The sequence below is a fragment of the Brienomyrus brachyistius genome, chromosome 1 (assembly GCF_023856365.1).
Source record: "Brienomyrus brachyistius isolate T26 chromosome 1, BBRACH_0.4, whole genome shotgun sequence".
Classification (NCBI taxonomy): domain Eukaryota; kingdom Metazoa; phylum Chordata; class Actinopteri; order Osteoglossiformes; family Mormyridae; genus Brienomyrus; species Brienomyrus brachyistius.
This window is the reverse complement of record NC_064533.1, coordinates 45,099,061-45,121,797: the sequence shown is the minus strand read 5'-3', so window position 1 is coordinate 45,121,797 and position 22,737 is coordinate 45,099,061. Positions and strand designations below refer to the sequence as shown.

At 39.6% G+C, this 22,737-nt stretch overlaps 1 protein-coding gene across 3 annotated transcripts in view; it reads right to left on the bottom strand.

Moving 5' to 3' along the window:
* The window catches only part of fgf14 (fibroblast growth factor 14), a 123,683-nt gene that overhangs the window by 28,940 nt on the left and 72,006 nt on the right, over window positions 1–22,737 (bottom strand). The window contains exon 1 of one of the 3 annotated variants that reach the window (XM_049006096.1): window positions 1,111–2,577. The exons of the other annotated variants lie outside the window; for them this stretch is intronic. Coding sequence (XP_048862053.1) covers window positions 1,111–1,303 — 193 coding nt within the window. The 5' untranslated portion in view covers window positions 1,304–2,577. Of the gene's footprint in view, window positions 1–1,110; window positions 2,578–22,737 lie in introns of those variants that run through there. 3 annotated transcript variants of the gene reach the window in all.

Here is a 22,737-nt window from a genome sequence, read left to right as displayed (position 1 = left end):
TCCCATGATTGATAAAATATTTTTAATTTACACAGTATTTTAATTTTCATCTGTTCCAGTATGGCAGTAGGGTGACACGTAAGGTATTGCAGTAAACAAGCTAAATGCCATTTTTCAGTGTTTTGTGTCAGTTTCAACCATTAATACTAACATGTAACTGTGAAATGAAAGAATGCACTTTTTGCAGTCGGCTTGCACCAAAGCAAACATTACTATGCGAACGTAATTAGCAGCTGTCAGCCTTGTCACTGTCAGATGTACAATCACCATTACATCTGGTTAATATCTGTCAAGCATCCTTTCCAAGTGATATTAACTAAACAAGGATAAAATGGAAAAACCTGTAAGACTGATTGTTTCGGTCACCCACTACTCCTCCACCAAGTTCTAAGTGAATTCTACAGTGGTGTAAACCTGAGTACGATTTATATGATAATTGCATCATTTCATAAGTGTAATAAGATAAACAGCAACTGCAACATCAATAAGCAACAGCAACACCGACAATGACAATAATAACAACAGCAATAATTTCTGCAACATGTTCAACACCTGCTGCATATCTGATACAATCTCAAAAACAAATAACATTTATTATACCCTAGTGTATATCACGACAGACATTGCATTTAGAAAGATAGACTTTGGCACGTCTGACTCAACTCAAGGAACTTACCTACATACCGTGTGAATGGCACATTCATTAATCTATTTGCAGGTGGCTAGAGAAAGACTAATTTAGGAATTTATCACTGAGAAGATTCGAGTAACATTCCTAGCCCAAGTTCTAGTAATACTATCAAAATAAGCTATTTCATATAGAAATGGAATTATTTTTTTTCCACAGTCTCTTCGTATAACGTACAAAACTCACTTTTGCAAATATTCTTGCAAAAATCGCTGGATTTCTGTTATGGAAACTATATCGCATTATTCTATCAAACGTGCACACTGTAAGTGTCCCAAGGACATATAGCCTAACCAGCTAATAAAATGCGTTATATTTTTCATCGATGAACCTCAAAAGGATGCTTAACAAATTGATTTATAGTTGCTTTTATGTATTTATTATTACTTGTGCTCTGTTACTTAAAGTACTGATCGTCACACCTTGTCTCCGTAGTCTTCTTTTCCTGAGACCGAAGATTCTCACTTTGGAGAAGATATCGACCAGATTGCCGTTGCAGAGACCCTTATTCTTGCTGGGGCTTTTCCTCCTCCTGTGAGTGGAGGGCCGGTCTACATGCTGCTCCCGAGCCTGCCTCTTTTGCCGGATTAAACCGCTGGCAATCGCCGCTGCCATGTCTCAGAAAACACAGCTGTCCGTCGCCTCAAACAAAGCGTCCAACACAAACAACCACCTTTGTTCGGGTGCTTCACTACTGTCCCATTTTGTCTAAATGACCTTTGATCTATCAGTTAAACAGGCTGTTTCCTTTCGATAAAGTCCGAAGAGTGCATTTTAAATGCGTTATTAAACGATGTGTTTTCATACTTCCAAATGCGTTAACGCCACACAGTCGGCGGCGGTTAGGAACACTGATATTAATCTTCACCGGGGAAACACCCCGTAGCTAAGAGTCCCCAAAAACATAAAAAAACAATGAGATGACAGAGAATTACTTATACCTTCACGTTGTTTTTTCGGGCTTTTATTTTAGCAGAATCGTTTTCCATTGATTGCAAACGGGGACTACAATCAAGAATCTAATAATTTAAATCCCATATTGTCTGGTATTTTTTGCATCTTCCCACTCTCCTCTGTCCTTATCAATCAAGAGGTTTCAGGGCTTCCAGCCCCTAAGTGTGCAGTTTGGTGTTAAGAGAAACAGGGATGATTTTTAATGTGTGTTTTCCCGTGAAGGACGTCCGCTCGTCTTCCAGGTGCGGCTGTCAAATTACGTCGTTTGTTTCTGCTCTCATAGTCAAGTTTATCAATGCATGTCACCCTCCGTAAAATGGATGACTGTTAGCCAGCGCTCTAATTCATCTTGACAGTGTCCGTCATTTTGACAAGCCATAGGTGAAAGCCGGAATCCCAGCATCACTGATCATCAATGATTATTTGGCACGCCGTAAATAACGCGCTGTAATTTACGCTTCAGCAACTTAATATCACGGGTCCCCCCCCTCTCAAAAAAAGCACGAGAATGTTACATCAAATGAAAATGTGACCAAAAAATGAAAAGCCACGGCGTTGTAAGGATGACGTCTGCCCAGCGTGGCAGCAAGATGCAAGAAAAATAACAAACTTAAAAAGGTCCCCAAGTCGTTTTAAACCGGTCATCGTCAACTATTTCGAAGGTAACCGAGGCAGCAGATCCAGCGATCTTGCACACAATTCCTTTTCCATGCATAACATTTCGCTTGTATTGCACTGACTCCTGCGCTACAGAAAAGAGACACCAGCTTTTCGTCTCAGTTTATAGATCAATGCATCCTGCGTATCAACAAGTCTTAACGACTTACTCCTCCTTTGCCATGACTTCAGGGGAAATAACAGCCGTTCTTCGGTTAATCGCAGCTAAAAAAAAACCCCAAATCTTTGTTTCAAGAAATGCACTCTGGTTATGGTGTGAGCTGGTAGTAAAATTCAACACTTGTAAGCCAACCTCAGCTGTGCAAGACTATAACGCCCCCACTGAAACGTGATCATAACAGAGAAGCGCGGGGACTGTCACACACGGCACTGGGCGTTGGTAAGGACGCGAAGCGGGGCGATGACAATGATGGCACAAATAATCCTAAGATTATTTTAAAATAAGCATTTAAAATCAATAACGTGGAACTGATCGTGTCTCGCGTTTATATTTCAAGTAGAAATACGTGTTGTATAATGCCACGCGTAACTTTTCCAGTTATAGAATATTGACTTAATAATAGTAATAATAATAATAATAATAATAATAATCTTATTGCATTGAAAAAGAAGTTGAAATCACGTTAATGGAAGAAGGCTTCAATTCCATACGTGCATAATCACACGAATCCAAGAGCAATGCAATAAGCAATCGTAAGCCTATAATAGTTCTACGTTATATTATTCATCACAGCCTGAAGGACCGGCGGGTATCTCCATTCGCTTATATACTGTTCCATTTTTTGAGCGAGAAAGATCATTAAAACTGCACCCGGTATAGATCTATCGATATGATGCATAGATATATCATAAAACATGACAACTTGTAAGCATTTGAACTGGAATTTGAACTTATCCACGTATTTCAGAAGCAGGGGCAGTGCCTGTGTATTCAGAGTTAAAATTAATCGTTTAATTAACATATTCAGGACTCCGGTCTAAGTAGGCTGATCACGATTCGTATTAAGGGGCATCCCTACGTCTTTTTATGTTCCTCATATTTATATTTTATTTATTTTCCTTTTAGAAATAACGGCTGCTGAAATAAACCCGATGACCTTCACACTGCATGTTACACCGAACCGAAGGTGGATTCTAATGTAGATTATGATCATTTGAAATGTTCAAAGGCAAAACAGGAAAAACTCGAGAGAGCCATCTGCCGTTTGTAAGTCATAAAAATGTAGGCATTTCGAAAAATTACAGCAAGAAGGACTGGTGTACGCCGATTAGTGACTGAATAACCTACTAGTGGGATTGTGATGAAAATGTGTGTAACACCAGTGTAGTTTCGTTTCGTCGAGCACATCGGTCTTCCCGATGTTCCACTAACACAGTGAAAAGTTTGTTTAAGACATAAACCTACCATTACAGACCTAAGACAATTACATTATCAGGAAATTTCCCTGTCAGCACTGAAAATGAGATGCATCTACTACTGCAGCTACTACCTCTACTTCAACTATTACTACTTCTACTAATAATAATAATATTAAAATCATATTCACCACATCTTTCATTGAAATTCAATATAATTTTAGTGTATGTAGCGTTTAATCAGGTATATAGATATTAAAGTCCATATAAAACCAGACTGACAGTAAATCTTACTCGTACATAAAGCCATATTTAGGGCTGAATTAATGTGTTTTCAATATCAGTGCCTAAAATCTTTATTAATATGCCTAATTATTCGTGCCACTATTTTTTATTTGCTCAATTCACAACTTTTGTTGTATATATTCAAATACAGAAACAATTTAACACCGTCTCACGTCCACTTTTGAGTTTTCAATACTGAAATGTGTTATACCAACATCTGTGAACGCTTTGCAGATGGCAACTGGCCGTAACGTTGTAGTTCCTGTTTCTGCCAGTAGTGGACACCATTACCCTAACAATAAATCCGCATAAAAACCACTGACTCATTTCATAGTATTTGAAGTGAATATTTCTTGAGAATTGTACATACCTGAAAAAAATGTGATAATTTTGCGTGCCAGAGATGGCAAAACAACATTTACATATGTAATACTAAATATAGTTTTTCAAATAATCTATAACATAATAGATTTTATATGCAGAGTAATGTAGCTTTGGTTGACCAAAGGAATTTAAGTATTTGATCATGAAATATATGGGATAAAGAATTTGAATATGATTTGAAAATTCATGCATTAATCTGGTATTTATCGTGGTCACCATTTCCAAGATACTTTCAAATAAGGCTTAAGAAATGCTGATCCACTAAGTATGAAACAAGCCTCATTAATGCCAAGAGGAGTCCGGCTGACCTCAATGCAACCAAAAAATGTTTTGACAGGTAGATGCTGGTGTCACAACGATCCAACATCCAGCTGTACTATATCTAAGCATTTGAAATAATATAAAGACATTCTAAATCATATATTTTCAGATAAACTTATTCTGGTCAAATATGAACAACAATAAGTATGCCTATATTATTATTATTATTATTATTATTATTATTAACTGTGCTAAAAGAAAAGTAAAGTAAGAATGAAGAGTGAAATTTGTGCTATAATTGATTAGAAATTGTTTCAATAAACCAGTCATAATCATGACAATGAATCTCTTGTAAAAGCAGAGGATGTCTACCTACCTAGAATTCTTTTCCTTCTGAATGCATGCGATTCCATTCTGAAGTCATATTAAGTTCAGGGCAGGGATGCGACAGTGATGTGAGCTGAACACAATTAGTTTGATTCATCCTCATTTATAGCGTGAAGGCTGCACTAGCAAATAACATTGTTAGCTGACAGCCCGCCCCAAAATGGTCAAATTAATTTGTCCAAGAAGTCAAAGAAACACCCTTGCTTATACATATTAAGAGGCTCATGGAAAAAAAAGCAAGCATGATCCAGCTATTAGCCACATCCAAATCAGTCTTTGGTAGGAATTGCAAGAAAATGTAGAACAGCCTACCACAAACTACCAATAAATATGTTCAACTGGTATTTTAAAGAACCCATCCATCCATCCATCCCCTGTACCCCAAAGCCTATCCTGGAAGCCATGGACACAAGGCAGGGAATAACCCAGGATGAGGCATGTTTTTGGATTCGGGGGGGCTGAAGTACCTGGAGGAAACCCCACGACAACCTGGGGAGAACATGCAAACTCCATACACAAGGAGACTTGAACCCGGGTCCCAGAGGTAGTCGTGCTAATCACCTGTTTTAAAGAACCTTCTCATGTAATTCAAAGAGGAATGCTGAAATTACCGCTTATTATTCAGAGCAAGACCACAGTATGAATTCATCTATAGTAAAAGAAATCTATGGTACTTCATAATTACAGTACTGAAACTGATAAATATCAATTCCAGTCTACGAAACATTGGGCCCCGTTTGGGGCTTTCCTGTATGAACAAATGGTGAATGGATCTGGATCTCTGGATATTCCATGCCTTTCCTACATAAGACAACAATCTGACAATAACAAATGATTACAGCAATACTAAAAAGACCAATAGACCATTGTGAAAGACCAGACATCAGAAAAGGCAAAGCCATTAAAATTCCACTATCATCAATGTTTCATACGTTATATTATTATCAGAAAATTCATTTTTCTCAATGGAAACTTCCATCTAAAAACAAAGTATCTTGCATTATTTTTATTCCTCTCTTGCTTGCTCTGGGGCCTTTTTCTTATATTAGTTTTCGCGAGGGCATGATTTTTTACATGGAGTCAGCATTATTTTGGCAGAAGCACAAAACAGAAGTAAGATCTATAGCTTCAATTGCCGAAATCAAATCATGTTGCACTTTAGAGGTCACAGACACCACCCAATTTAATTGGGAGTAGAGTAACGGTTTGCTTTCCACAGAATAATGATGCTTTTCTAGCAGCTTACGGGCTTAATCAAAGCCACAAAATGTCAGCAGCCACTCAGAGTAAAAGGAAAAAGAATGACAAAAATACCAGTAGGGCAGGGTTTGGTTTGTCTTTCAACTGATGTCTTCAATAAATAATATATGTGGAAAACCTTAGATTTAATATGCAGGCACTTGAAGAATTTTTAAATGTACCTTATGAGTCACATGGTTAGGACATTGCAGAATCTGGCCACTGGATCACGGACTGTATCTGATTCCTTTTCGATAACACAGTCCCCACAGATACAGTGCACTGATTTTACGAGTAACAAACTGTGGATCATGAAGAGCTTGAAGGCCCAGCTAAATGAGGAGAAGAGGACCATCAGGTCTGGAGGACAAGTGTGTGCAACCATAACTAGGGATTCAGCTCTGCGAGGGAAAACGTGCTGCGGGGACATGCTGGAGCACATAGATACAGTATAGCAAAACTGTGTGAAGAAAGTGTGGAATGGGATGGAGACCATCAGTGGCCACAAGCAGGCTGAAAATATTGTTATGGGAGGGGGCACGGACAGAGCTAATGAGCTGAATCTGTTCTTCAACAGATTTGACTCTCAGATGCCAGTGCAGCCCTCCCACCTTCGAGCCTCAGTGAGTCAGCTGAGGGGGGAGGGTCAGGCCGTTAGCACCATCCTGCATTTCTGACTTGGGCACAAGCTCAGGACAGTGCAGCTTGATGCCCCCACAGTCTCCTAGATCATGGACATCCTGCCCAACAGATGACAGTTTCTCAGGTTGCTGGACCCTGTGCTGGAGATGGTGGTGAGCAACCCTGGGCCACCTCAGGGAACCGTCCTGTCACCTTTCCTGTTTACCTACTACATCTACAGAAGTTCTCAGGCAACTCCACCATTGCAGGATGCCTCAACAATGGAGATGAGTCAGAGGACAGGGGACTAGTGGAGGACTTCGTGTTGTGGTGCAGGGAGAACAACCTGCAGACCAACATCAGCAAGACAAATGAGTGGGTGGTGGACTTCTGGCATTGCAAGGAGCCCCTGAGACCAATCACTGTCCAGGGGGAGGATGTGTGGGTGTTACAAGTACCTGAAGGCTCACTTAAATAGCACAATGGACTGGTCCATAGTGATGCTCTACCAGAAAGGTTAGAGAGGACAACTCAGGTCTTTGGATCTGTGTAGCAAGCTGCTGCGGATGTGTTACTAGCCCACAGTGGCCAACAGGCTTTTCTACGCTATGGTCTGCTGGGGAAGCAGCATTATTTGAGGTGTCACCAGTCACCTGAAAAAACTTAGCATGAAGGCCAAGGCTATCATAGGACGATTCAAACAAATTATGTTCCAATGCTTTTTTGGGCCCCTGTCACTCAGGAGAATCATCCTACCCTCCTCCCCCCTCCCTTTACAGCATTATTGTATAGATGGAAATTATTCTTTATGAATCAACATAAAATTCTCCATACTCGATCTTCATCATAGTTGGGGTTTTAGGGAAGCCTGAAATCTATCCCAGGCAGCACAGGACACAGGGTTGGCTTTGTGCTGAACAGCAACCAGGTCACATACAGATATGTACTCACACACATAATTATCCTTTATGGGCAATAAAGATATGGCAGTTAGCTTAAGTGCTTTGGACTGTGGCAGAAAACTCGAGTACACGGAGAAAATCTGTGTGACACAGATCTTCAGGGAGAACATGCAAACTGCACAGCAAGGCACGATACCCCAGAATAATAAGGTGAAAGCATGTTTTTAACTTTTTAGAAATCTCCGACTTACATAAATATTAATGACCCTTTGCTATGACCCCCCCAGCTGCAAGCCATTGCCTCTGGAACTTAGCTATAGTCCACCTGTTATAAATTCACTTCAGTGGGTGTAATTTAAAAAGAGATACCCCACCTCTCATTATAATGTGTGTGGCAGCTCCTGAGGAGGTGTTCCAGGAAGCAAGATTTCTTGCTTAGCCGGATAACCTGTAGGATTCAAGGTAGTCTGGGCTAAACTGGACTTTACCTTCGTTCACTTACATTTAGCTCAGACTACAGTACATTAAATCCGACAAGTTATCCAACTAAGTAAAAAATCCTGCCTCTTGGAAGACCCTCCCCCCAAGTTCTTTTCATATAAATTCTTAAGTTTTATGTTTATCCAAAAATGTTATAGTAAAAGATTTAACTAAGTTCTTCAAATCTCTAACTAAAAATAAATCAGACACTTACGGCCCCTCAAGTTTGCTTTATTTTTCCAATACACTCCGCTATTTTTTGTTAATATGCATACAACAGAATGGTAAGGACTCTGCTTTAAAACAACTGGTTTCCTCCTCATATAAGTCACGTAGAGTCACCACCATCGTCAATGCGTACTTCACATGAAGTCTTACATTGAAAGCAATTTCTTCATTGCCCAGTTTTAGAATCTACAATCCCGGAGTAAAGAAAGGATTATTGGGATATCTACCAACAGAATACCACAGACCTGAAGGAAACATTACAATTAAGTTACATTTCATATGTGTCTTGTGCCTTTAATGGAATGACAAAGTTAATAAGTATTAAGGGACAAGAAGTAATAAGGGTAACATTTTACCTAAGGCCATGCTTTTATAACTTTTATTTTTTTAACATATTCATAACAAATAATGCATTCATGAAGCAATATAAACATGGCTATAAATTTTTATCAGAAGGCATATCACATAGCCATGTGTATTATGCATTATGAATGCTTTATGAAGCTGTCAACTATAATGCATTTTAGATACTGTTATAATGCATTACAAAGGTTGCCATAAGCATTAATGATGCTTTTTACTGCATTATAAAGATATCTATAGTGCCGTATAGATGAAAGCTTCATAAGGCAGTTATAATGCATAATAAACATGACTATAATGTGTTATGCCTTTTCATGAATATTTATAGGAAAGCTTATAATGCTTTATGAATGCATTATAATGCGTTATGCACGTGTTTATAAATTACTAAAAATATGGCCTTAAGTAAACTGTTACCTTAAAGTTTCCATGGATTAGGTTTCCCTGTCTTTATTGGGAGCGCTGCCTGATTGCTCTCACTGAAGATCTGGGAAAAGGATAGAAATAATTTGCAATGCATTAAATGTTCTCAGGTTCAGAACTATCAAGTCTCTTCTAGCCACTCCTGAGACCTCTTCTGGGTAAGAGGCAAATGAGCACACGCCAGGAGTTTAACTAATTTGCCAAATTTAAAAGACTCAGAGCACAACGAAAAAGATGCTCTGGTTTGACCTGCGCCAAAAATTGTAATGAATGTCTGGCAAGATCATGGTATCACTCATCAGCTGGTTGCCCCACCTGTACAGCGAAGCACAGTGGTGACAGCATTGTGCTGTGGGGGGGCCCCTTATCAACAGGGACTGGGAAGCTGGTCATGAGGAAAAGATGAACAAGGCCAAGTACAGAGAGGCCGGTTCCAGAGCACACTCAGCCTCAAACTACGGCAATAGTTCACCTTCCAGCATGACAACAAGATGAAGCACATAGCCAAGTTAATGCTGGTTTTTATTATGGGGCTTTGTATGTCAACTGATGGCAAAAATAATCAGTTTAATCCATTTTGTAATATGTCATCATCAGTGTTTCCCAAACTAGTCCTGAGAGACACCGGACAGATCCACATTTTTGTTTTATCCCACGTCACATTTTGTCGAAAACGATGTACAAGTGAGACAATTTTCATACTCCAGAAGCGCTTAAGGCCCTGAATGAAAGTGGCCGACTTATTCCAGAAGTCTTTTAAAATTAAAGTCACAAAGGCTGTCAACTGACATTCTGTTTTCAGGACCAAAAAAAATTCAATGTGCTCATTAGACTAGGTCTTAAAGGCAGCATGGATAACACTCAACATGGAATGTCCATAACACAAAGCTAGCTTATTTGTCAACAGTAAATTCAATAACATTTAACAGCAGGACCCTACTGTTATCATATCAGTCCCACATACTGGGTTCATATTAAAATGGACTTGATAAGTTATGCCCTCCTGCAGTGGCCATAATTAAACACAATCAGATCCAGCACAGAAGCATTAATGCTACAATAAAGTTACAATTAACTGCAATTATAATATTATAATATAGATTAATTTTGGATTATGCAGAATCACCGACCAGTAAGGCAATTCAGATTGAATTGGAAAAAAGTACAATAGTAAAAATCACAAATAAACAGCAATAATGTTAACTTCTCCAGCCGGTCTGCCTATGTTTGAATGTGGTTTCACAGTAAATTGTATTAGAAACAGATTGCAAACAGCTGCCAGGGAATGTCTGACATTTACCCTGACTTTTAAAGGTAAACAAATTATCTGACAGAATGTTAAACTGATTAAAAAGAGAATAAAGAAAAAGCAATTGGTCAGTGAGGCTTTCGGAGTAATGCGACTGAATGGTTATGTTGGCCTCCCCCATCCAGTTTGCCCCCAGTATATGAATTTGACACATAGCAGTGTGAGAATGTGCTAATCTGGCAGCATATACAGTATATGCATTCTGTACTCTCATGCGCACAGGCCCAGTGGGTGATGAAAGGGCGACGTGTTCATTGGGTCACAGCTCAGGCTTTCATCAACATGCTTCCCCTGTGGTGCAGCAAAAGGTATCCCTGCAACTCTCTCAGCCCATCAGAACAACTTCGCCGGGACTCAAGAGCCGGCAGTAGAGCCTGCAGGAATTCCACCCACACACACTAAGTCACATAAGCAGAGCACAGAGGAGGAACACAGGCAGTGCATGATGTAATGCATGATATAATACGGAAGACAAAGGTTATTCCCATTAGGTGTGAAGATTTAATACTAATAATGAAAAGGCAGCTTAGTTTAATGCTAACCATTATAATTCTGAAGAAATTATATGAAATTAGGTGGTGGTGGGGGGTGGGGGGTGGGGGTCCAGGGTTTGACTGACAGCATATCAGCATATATTAAGTCTATAAACATATGAACTGATGAATCTATTCACAACCAAGCTAAAAAGTACATCAGGAAAAAAAATCATGCAGCACTGTTTAAATGCTCAGATGTATGATAGGAACATTGAATTACCATGATTTGTGCTCTTAATTATGGATAATACAGTCTACAAAATGCAAATGAGAAAATCCATTTACCCGTTCAAAGTCCACAGTAATTTCGGGTTAAAGATTAAATGTCAATTAGTTAATAATGACTGGAGTCAAGACAATGATCCCATTAAGAGATGACCTGCCCGAACCATTGTTTTTGGGACAAATGTAGAGGGAGGCATTGGCTACGTTTTTCAAAGTCAAAACCATGGTGTTAGTCACAGGAAAGGAGAAATATGCCTACAGCTCATTCATGCGGAGGAAGAAACCAAACCAGCCTGGAACCAAGAACATGGTTGATTAACGAATCGAATAATATTAATGACAGCTGCTAATCCTTATTAATCCCCAATCATGGATGTGAAATGTAACGCATATATGGAATGGCTGGGGACCCCCAGAGGGGAGGTTCGGGAACTGAATCTGTGTTCTTCAAACCATCCAACAAGATTCCAGTAACTTTTTGAAGAACAGAAGAAATTCTTTGCAGTTTGTATTATGTTATTCGTAATTTTCATACTGTATGTTGTAATGTTAAACTGAGTTTTTGTTTTGAGCAAATATACACCAGCTAAGCGGATAAGTAGTTTTAGACATTTCCTTTGACTGCCTTTTTCACACCACTGTATATATTTCCAAAATGTGTCTCAGAAGGCAGAGAGGAAACAGCAGAAAGCCCGAGAAGAAAACAGTCTTCTCAATGCGGCCGTTCCTCCCCATCTCCAGCCCTTGCCCCTGAAGCCTCCTGTAGACCCTGCATTGGAGGATCTTTGGGAGGCCAAATGGATGGAGCTGCTGAGGAACCACGGACACAGCGTAGAAGAACACCAGGAGATATACCGCTCTGTCGTGGAACCAAAGCTGCTGTACCCGTCTGGCCGGGCTCGACCCGACTCCCTTGATTTGGGGCGTGGAGTGAAGCAGCGCCTCTGGGTGGCAGTCTCCTACCCAGAACTAACTCAACTGGCTGAACCAAAAGAGGCGACTGCAATCACGGAGTCTTTTGCCAAGCCGGGGCCGAAGGTTTACCCCCCCCCCATCAAAGTAGACGTCAGTGACAAGCCCCCAACCAAAGAGCCTCCAAGAAAAAACATGAGACATCAGGTCCTGCTCGATGTATATAGTGTAAATAAATATATGTATATAATTCTAAAACGATCTTAGTGTGTTTGCTGTGTTACTGTCTATAACATCAGCTGCTCAATGTATATCATGTATATATGTATATACTTTTATATTTTTATATATATATAAAACACATTTGACATAAAGAAAGACTTAAGGAATGGATCTTGTTCATGACCTGGGAACTGCCTATAGTTCATTAGCTCCTTAAATAAGACTTGAGATCCCCCATTCAAAAATATTTGAATACAATCCTGTTCACTGCCATAAGCATCACATAGGGACAAAGGGAGAAATAATATCAAATATTCCTAAAATCTGGTTAAAGTTGCATGGTCACTTAATAGTGCACGCTTTACGCAAATACCAGAACAAATATTTGATGAAAAGTGGAACGAATTCAAATAGTTGTTTTCATACAAAAATAGTTGATCTAAAAAAAAATGGTTAATTGGCTCTTAAGCAGGAGAACGTGAATGGTTTTAAAATAACAGAGCAGTTATATTTAACAGTGGGCAAAAAGAGAGAAAGCTAGCTACTCCCTGGGCCATGGTGAGCACTGAGCCTGAAATAGCACCTCAGCTGTGAAATAGCCTGTCACAAAAGGTGTCTAGTTCAGTAGGATCAGGATCCACATCCATACCGGGAAGTTCATGGGTTTGAATCCAATAGATGGCAGAGTAATCATGCCTCTGCTGGACACTTCACTGCAGCAGTGTTACTGTAGATGCTGGTCTGCTCCTCATGGGGAGCAAAAGCTACTCTCATTCCCCACAGGGATGAATAAAAGTACCTCTGTTGTATTCTATAAAAGTATATGAATGTATGAGTCTTTAATCTGACTTTCGTTTTATTGAAGGATGCATATGAATGCAAAATAACATTCCCAGGAGATTCGGCTGGACGTGACAAACAAAAGATCTACGGGGCAGCCTTCCTGTTATTCTGAGCAGGGTACGATTATGTCTAGAGCAAATAAACCCCAGGAAACACGGCAAGTATTATAATGCTTGTGAGATTGCATGGATTGGATGATTACTTTGGATTGTCTGCATCTGAAGGGCAAAAGGCTGCATCCTCAGTCCCTCGCTCAGAATTGCTGACATCGTGCACAATTTGGTCCGATGGGGTCAATGTCAGAAAGCCTACCAGCAGTAACATAATCGAGAAACTTTTATTAGCCAGGGAAAGGGAGGGGGGGGGGGAGGTAAACTATGCCTAGCAAGCAGAAGGCAAGGTTGGGGAGACAGATAACCCCATTAGTGTAGGAATATAAGGTGTAATTCTGCATACAGTAGGCCACAAACACTGTCACAGAGCTGGAAAAATACATTTAAAAAACAAACCTAAATAATTTGCACCATATTCAATTCATCAAGTAAAGCAACATCATTGAGTCTTAGCATATTTCTTTTCACTGAGCATACAAAGCAAATCAGTACTTTAATGTGGATTTAATAATTATGAGAATTTAATAATTATGAGACTTTCCTTGGGGAAACACATTTGGTAAGACACTGACCAGAATAAGCAGATAGACGGACAGACGGATGGACAATGGACGGACGGACAGATGGATGGATTTGGAAAGAGAAACACATAGATAAGCTACTGAAAAAGTACTTCACAATAACGAACAGAAGATCCTTCTGGGCTGGAGAAGGCTTTATACTAAAATCACACAATACCTTATACACTAAAGATGAAATCTACACTATCTCAATTCACTTAAAGTTGAGTGAGACAAGACAAGCAAATATTTCTCCTCACACATTGTTTTGTTTGTCCTTAGTGGCAAACGATGGCAAATCAAACCTGATAATCCTTATTAGCCTTGCTAAGCCTAAAGGAAGTTTTAGCTGCGTGAAGCATTTAATTTAAAGATTCCTTAAATGATCCACAAAATTGAATGTATACAGATCCTAAATTACTTACTGCAGCTATGTCAGAGGTTGGTAGTAGATGTTTCATATTCAAGCTGAGATATCATGCTTGGATCTACAAAACTATACTTGTGTCCTGGGTTGTTTATCCAGTCTGAAAAGGACATAAATAACCATTTATAGCAGGAATAATTTCTGCTACATCGAATCCTGCTACAATTATCACCAAGGTTCTACCTCCAATGCACCTCTGTTGCTACAAAGTAGCGCTACATTCTTTTGTCTGTTACTTATTGCAATTTCGCACCAGATACTACACTCGTCTTATATGTATTGTCTTGTTCATGTACTCAATGGTACTATGCTTTCAGGAAGCACACAAGCAAGAAAAACTACTAGATCAAAAGAACAAAATGCAGTATGAGAAATTTAACTCATTGCAAAATGTTACACAGATGATTTTTTTCGCGTTATGAACACTGAAGGATATTTTGTAGATATATATTTTTTTAAATCCAGCTTTGTACTAACATTATACCATAGCTGCTACTGATCTTACCTCGTAAAACATATAAACATTTTGCTACAACGTACAATGACATGTGCAACTGTAACAATATGTGTATAAATGTCCGACCAGGAAAAAAATATATATTTTCCGGAGGGGGGAATAAAGAAAGAATTTGGTGTAAGGATGCCGACAAAAAACATGAAGACTGCTGTATTACAGTGCATCCACTAGAGGGACACCACATGCACAGAATACAGTATAGTCTTGTGAATTTTCCCTGGTAGAAGAGGAGAAATGTACTTCCATTGTATATTACATTCTCTCTGTTTTATATGATAAGATTAATTCAATCACAAAGAAATACATTTCATATTTCAAATGGTTAAAATGGAAAAATCCCAAACTTTAGATTGAGTGTGATGTCATTTTAGTTTCCACAATATTGCATTTGATTTATATGCATTTTCATTGGTCTAAATAAAAAAACATAAATCACATAGATAGGTACTTAAATGTTCAATTAACTAATGTTTGCTTAAAATAAGATATATATAGCAAATAAATATAAGAACCATTAAGTGGTCCAAGCATTCTATTCCATGCAATGTATGCTGATCAGCCATAACATTAAAACCACTGACAGGTGAAGTATATAAAATTGATTACCAAGTTACAGTGGCACCTGTCAAGGATGTCATTATATATTAGGCAAGCAAACAGTCATTGCTTGAATTTGATGTGTTGGAAGCAGGAAAAATGGACGTAAGGATCTGAGCCAACGTGTGATAGCTAGACAAGTGGGTCAGAGCATCTCCAAACAGACAGGTCTTGTCGAGTGTTCCTGGTATGCAGTGGCCAGTATCCACCAAAAGTAGTCCATGGAAGGTCAACTCAAGACTCATTGGTGTATGGAGGGAGCAAAGGCTAGCCTGTCTGGTCTGATTCTACAGGAGACTTACAGTAGAGCTAATTGCTGAAAAAAATTTATGCTGGCTATGACAGAAGTGTCAGAACACACAGTGCATCATAGCTTGCTATGGGCTTTTATAGCTACAAACCTGTCAGAGTGCCCATGCTGACCCCTGTCCACTGGCGAAAGCAGCTACGATGAGCATGTGAACATCAGGACTGGACCATGAACCAATGGCAGAAGGTGGTCTGGTCTGATGAATTGCGTTTTCCGTTACATTGTAGGGATGGCTAAGTGTGTGTGACTCGTTTACCTGGGGAAGAGATGGCACCAGGATGCATTATGAGAAGAAGGCAAGGCTGCAGAGGCCATGTGATGCTCTAAGCATATGTTCTGCTAGGAAACCTTGGGTCCTGGCATTCATGTGGATGTTACTTTGACACAAAATGCCTACTTATACACTGTTACAGACCCAGTACACCCTTTCATGGTAGGGGTTTGCCCCGATAGCAGCGGGATAATGCATACTGCCATACTGCAAAAATAGTTTGTGAATGGTTGAGGAACATGAAAATGAGATCAAGGTGTTGGCTTGACCACTAAAATTCTCCAGATCTCAGTCTAACTAAGCATCTGTGGGATGTGCTGGACAAACAAGTCCAATCTTTGGAGGTTCCACCTCGTAACTTGCAGGACTTAATGGATCTGCTGCTAACATCTTGGTGCCAGATACCACAGAACACCTTCAGAGGGCTTGTAGAGTCCATATCTCAACAGGTCACAGCTGTTTTGGAGGGACAAGACTGACTAACGCAGTACTAGGCAGATGGTTTTTAATGCTGTGTACAATTGATATTTGCAGCACAACTGCAGCAGAATGCATGACTAGACGCAGAAATATGCAGGACAAAATGCAGAACACAGCAAAACTGCGAATCCTTCTGTTAGCAAGGGCCACTGTATTTTTGTTGTTTTGTTTCACTGAAAATGCCAGCACAGAATATTGCAAAATTCAACATCCTAATTTCTAAAATGGTCATTGCCCGGTTAAACCACAACACGAATATTTCAGTATATTCCAAAGAGAGCATAGGTGTATTGTTTCTATACAGTTTTAGACATAATGTACTTACATAAAGATTGAATCGCTGGGTTTTCTAGAGTATCACCTATCACCAGTATATTCCCTTAAAGCTGCTGAACTGGTATGTGTGCATGCCAACTCTATTTCATTTGTAATTTCTTTTCTTAATTTTTTCCAGTTGTACTGTTTCAATACCAGTACACAGATGCGTTGTAAAAGAACACGGCTGCAATTTTAGCTTTTTGAAAATGTTCAAGTTATTTGGAAGAAGAGATTAATAAATTATAGAACCCAGGCCAAACTTGCATTCACCCAGTGGCCTAAGAAAAATGATTCTCACCATAGCTGAAAGGAAACCAGGACTTCTAATTTCACCCCAGTGCTTTTTCTGGTGATATAACCCACAAACAATATGAATAAGAACCAGCACCATCGGTTTTGCTAAAGGGCTGAACTTTAATAAACAAAAAACAATACAAAAAAACAAACAAAACAACACAAACAAAAGGAATTAGATATGAATATATAAATAATGACTTAATTTATTCTATATTAATTCCTGTTGCTTATATTTAACTCATGTGCAGACAAAGATTACTTTGCATGTTGAAGGCATGGGGTGTCTGCCGCTTTAAAAGAAACAATGTAGGGTTGTTGCTGCATGTTATATATCCTTTGATGCTTAGTGAAGCCTGCTATCTATTTTTAGTAACAGACATCAATGCACTGCAAGCTGGTGACACTGGGCACTCATTGGCCAATCAGGGTCATTCAAGAATAAAGGCCAAAAAGGATCATAAAAAATATATACATGAACAACCAAACGAAAAAACAAAAACATATAAAAATATTGAATATTTTAAAATAGCAAATTCACACAGTGTGTATGTGTGTGTGTGTGTGTGTGTGAGCGGGTCTACCTTACCTTATGGGGACACAATGTCCCCACAACGTAATAAATACCCATTTTTTTCCCTTATGTAGACTAGTTTTCTGGTCCCCAAAAGGGAAAACTCAAAAATCAATGACTGCAATGAAAAAACTAAAAGTGCAAAAAACTCTTGTATTTTGCTTGGTTACTTATGGTTATGGTTTGGGCTGGGTGGGGGTTAAGGTTGTCATAGTTAGCGTTAGCATTTTTCCCATAGAAGTGAAGGAGCGGTTCCCATAAAGATATGTTGAGCCGACATGTATGTGCGTGTGTGTGTGTGTGTGTGTGTGGCTGACTAGCATCGCATACAGACTCTTGCCCTGTTCATCGTGACCCTGCATTAGATATGCGGAACTCAACTTGATCTAGAAATGCTTTAATTCTCACATAGTCATGTGACTATAGCAGATATTTTTTTTCTCCCAGTCCGGGATCCTCTAAGATATGCAGAGCCAGATGTCTTGCTTGCCCTCTTTGGGTTCCTGGCAAGAAATTTACAGATTTGACCCCTATCACAATAAGTGGCAGGGAGAGCAGCAGGAGGGGTAAAATCCACTCAGACCTCGGTACAGAAAGCCTACCGACAATGTGCTGTATAACTTTCGGGAGATTCCGACTGAGGTGGGGGTTACCTAGCAACCGCTGGTCTCAGCTGCAGCCGCACTGTTTCCAGCTTATCAATGAAGCCTGGGATGTTGGATCTAGGGAACACACTGTGAATCAGCAAATCCGTTTTGCGATGGGTAGATCCTCACTATTGAGGTAGCGTGGGGAGGGTACCCCCAGGCTTCCTGTTAGAGCAGAAAAACATTTTCTGCCTTTTCTCTCTTCCCTCCCCATCATTTCTTTCTTTTCTTTACAAGATCCAATCTGTCCCGCAGAAAAAAAAGAATATTTTCAAAATTCTACTTTAAAAATACTCACACACTGTACAGTACCATGGATATTAAGTATTTGCAACACAAGTTGAATTTATTCCCAGACAAAGTCAAAATTAATATACTCCGGATTTCCGGATCAGTGCACTTAAAGAACTGTTTTTATATTTCTATATATATTTTTTTATTTAAGGAAAGTTAAAAAAATTATTTCGATTACCTTGAAGAGCCCTAGTGTAACTGGCATCAAAAAGAATCAGCTGTTATCAGAAGCATTTCATGGCTGCAGCATAACTGACAGAATAAAACACAGACACGCTTTACAAGTGCATCAGTGAATTATGGATCAATATAAATGACACGTCACTGCAAAAAATACCATAATTCATCCTGCAGTTGGAAGCGGTACTTAATAGTGGGATCATAAACAAGTCTGTCATGTTCACATACGTCCTGCATGCAGCTGTGTGACACCCTACAAATCCAGACTAGCCAGTAGGAGCGTCGTGTGTGTGGATGTGAGTGTACAGAGGTAGCCCTTCCTAGGTTGTACTGTATGTTACCAGGTTTTATGTGCATATGTAGATGTGCATGTATTTATTAGTATGTTTACGTATAAGCTTTATGATGATTCTGATAAATTCTTGCCCAAATCTTATTACAGATGCTTAATGCCGCCCCTACAGAATAAGTGATGGTTGTTTCTCCTGTGACATGTCATTTATACCTACCTGACAGACAGAATACACATAGTAGCTTAGCAACAAAGCAAATCCAGGGGAGAATTTCTTTATCACTACAAACAATTTCTATCCACTATCCAAGATTGCAGGTCAGCAGCAGCCCATTAATTAAACAAAAACCATAGAGCCATGACTATCTCATTGCTCCAAGATCTAGTCTAATGCCTTTGCTCCAGAATAAGAATATAGATAGAGAGGTAAGGGGCACCTTCTGATTACAGCGTGTTGCTGCACCCACCACATGATGAACCACATCAGGGGCGAGAACCTGAGTGCAGCCGTGCAGGAGGTCATACCTCAGCACCACGCCAGTCCAAATGGACCAGTGTGAGGTTTTCTTTCCAGTGACAGGAGTGCCAATCCTGCCACCAACCCCCAAGTTTTCCCTGCAAGATGGAGGACCTCCTTGTAGGGCTGGATGTAGATTAATATCATATCCAGAACTAAGCAATTGCAGGTTAAGGGTCTTGCTCAAGGGCCCAATGGAGTAGGGTCACTCCTGGGATTCATGGGATTCAAACCCACAATCTGATTGCAAGCACAGATCCACCACTCTGCCATATTTAAAAGTTTATTAGCATGAAAACCATTTTGATAAAGAGCTTCAGCCCAAAATGACATGTAAGTGGGAGCGCAAGATCAAGCAGACCCTAGAGTGACTGGGGCTGAGGGGCCTGCTCAAAGGCCCGAAGGAATAACCACTCTGCCAGGGATCTGAACCAACGATCTTCTGATCATGGGCACAGAGTCCGAACCCACAGAGGCACACCAAGTGTTCAAGTATTGAAAAGTGGCAGCTGTTTACCCCGTTCACTGTCGGCAGGTGGGGGAGTGGATGGCACCCATCCCAGGCACAAGACTGGGTACACCCTGGATGGGATGCAAGGTCATTGCAGGTCAACCGTCTATAATGTACAGTATATTTATATCCATTAAGATATTATTCATGCCATCATTTTACTGAGGCTATTTAAATTTTGTTTCAGAATTTCTCCATTTATTGCTTGAACTGACAAGTTCTACATAGTAAAACAATTATTTTTAACTTTCAGAAACAGTAATACGTATTAAAAAAAATACAAAAATACAAAAACTCGCCTTTGCTACATTTATCTCTTTCAAGTGAGACAATTGTATAATAGCTATCCTCCTTATCTACTCTGAGCTCATGGAGATATGGCTCTTTGCAAGGGAGTAATAGGTTCAAATCCAAAGAAGCACACTTGAACAAGACACCTTAAAGACGCTTCCTTGCTTAAAGTCCATCGCCGTGATCAGGCCTAATGCAATGTAATTGTCAGTAGATGATAACTCAAGCTGAATAAACACTGCTGGGCAGGAAACCGTCACTGCCCAATTCATAGGCAGTTTCATGGATGACAATGTATTTCGAGTGAGATAGAAACATATATGCACAAAGAGGGACCTTCAAACTTCTGTTGTCTTTTGAATATCATAAATTAATTAATACACCTGATGGGCAGGTACCGACAGGCTTATTTAAATGACAATTTAGAACACAGACATTATGTACTATACCACTGCAGCCAGTACAGACACTATTACAGGATGTTCCATTATCCTAACCTTCCATGGAAATGTATATTAATTAGGTTTTATTAAAAGCCTCAGTTCAGTTGGGATCAAATGAGGCGCAAGGGCAACTGTTCTACACCAGAGCTTTAAACAAATGCTTGGATATTTTCACTGCTTCTCCAGAAGTTTACAGGTGAAAGTACATATTTCTGGGCTCACTTTAAAAAATTACTTGATTGAGAAAGTATTGGGTGACCTACTAAGGACTGGGATTTCACAGAGGTCTAAGAATCTCTAAACCGCAAAGAAGATAGTTGAGATGACTCTATTCCATAGACACAGGAGAATGCAAAGAGAATTCCTTATAATTAAGAAACCTTCCATTCTTAAACTGCTGCACCAAAATATTAACAGGCTTAAAAGCTAGCCTCAAATTTACCCAAGCAACGACTGAAACACCCAAGATAAACAGTATGCAAATCCCAGATATAACAGGGAAAAAAAGACCTTAGACCTGTTCCAGAGCTTGTATGGTAACTTGTTATTTTTATATCGAACATACCCCAGGTAATCGTAAGAAGGTTCATGAACTTAGACCTCAAACTGTGACATGCAACGGTAGACAGTATCATGTCCTAGAGTAATCAATCCAAAACATTGAAAAACATAATGCAAAGATAAGGAGATGTTTAAGAAGGGGAGCTCAGAAGAATCAGAGATAACAAATATCCAAGTGAAACACAAGAACGATGAAAAAACAATTCCAGTCATGAAACAATACAGAGAAAAGATGTAACAGTAGTCAAGATATACACACAGTCAATATTACTGGCTTTATCATGAGAAACAAAACTCAACTGTCAAGCAAACTTGCAAAAATATGCATCTTACTGTTAAATTTGTGCAACATCTGGCTTGCCCAAGGTACGTATTGCCTATCTTATCCTATCGTATTGCTCTTCTTCAGTTATTTTTGCTGATATTCATTGTATTTTCTCAGTTTCATTCTATGTGGCTTCTCAGTGTGTGAAATATTTTTTAAGTTTTCTGTGGATTAATGACACTACACTCTTATTCGTTGTTTGTTAATGATTATTAACTCCAGTATTTGCCATCCATCCATTTTCCAAACCGCTTATCCTACTGGGTCGCGGGGGGTCCGGAGCCTATCCCAGAAGCAATGGGTACGAGGCAGGGAACAACCCAGGATGGGGGGCCAGTCCATCGCAGGGCACACTCACACACCATTCACTCACACATGCACTCCTATGGGCAATTTAGCAACTCCAATTAGCCTCAGCATGTTTTTGGACTCTGGGGGGAAACCGGAGTACCTGGAGGAAATCCCACAATGACATGGGGAGAACATGCAAACTCCACACACGTAACCCAGGCGGGGACTCGAACCCGGGTCCCAGAGGTGTGAGGCAACAGTGCTAACCACTGCACCACCATGCCGCCCCACTACAGTATTTAATTTTGGCAAATACTTCTGAGAAGAGTGGACCCGTTTTACGGAAACTAGATAAACTACACAAAATTGAGGAACAAAACTTAGTAGAAACTTAAACATTAAAAAACTTTTCCTAAACTGCATACTAGTTAAAAAGACACATCAGCACATCAAACAGTGATGCTCCCAGTCCCGATGGGTACCTGAGATTTTTGAGAACTCTTTCATGATTTGTTTATGAAAATGGCCGAACAACAAGATAAGTGACTCTTGATACATCCGACATAATTCACCTTTGATCACAGTAATTGTTTAATCCAGACAACCACCCAACTCTATGCACCATTAA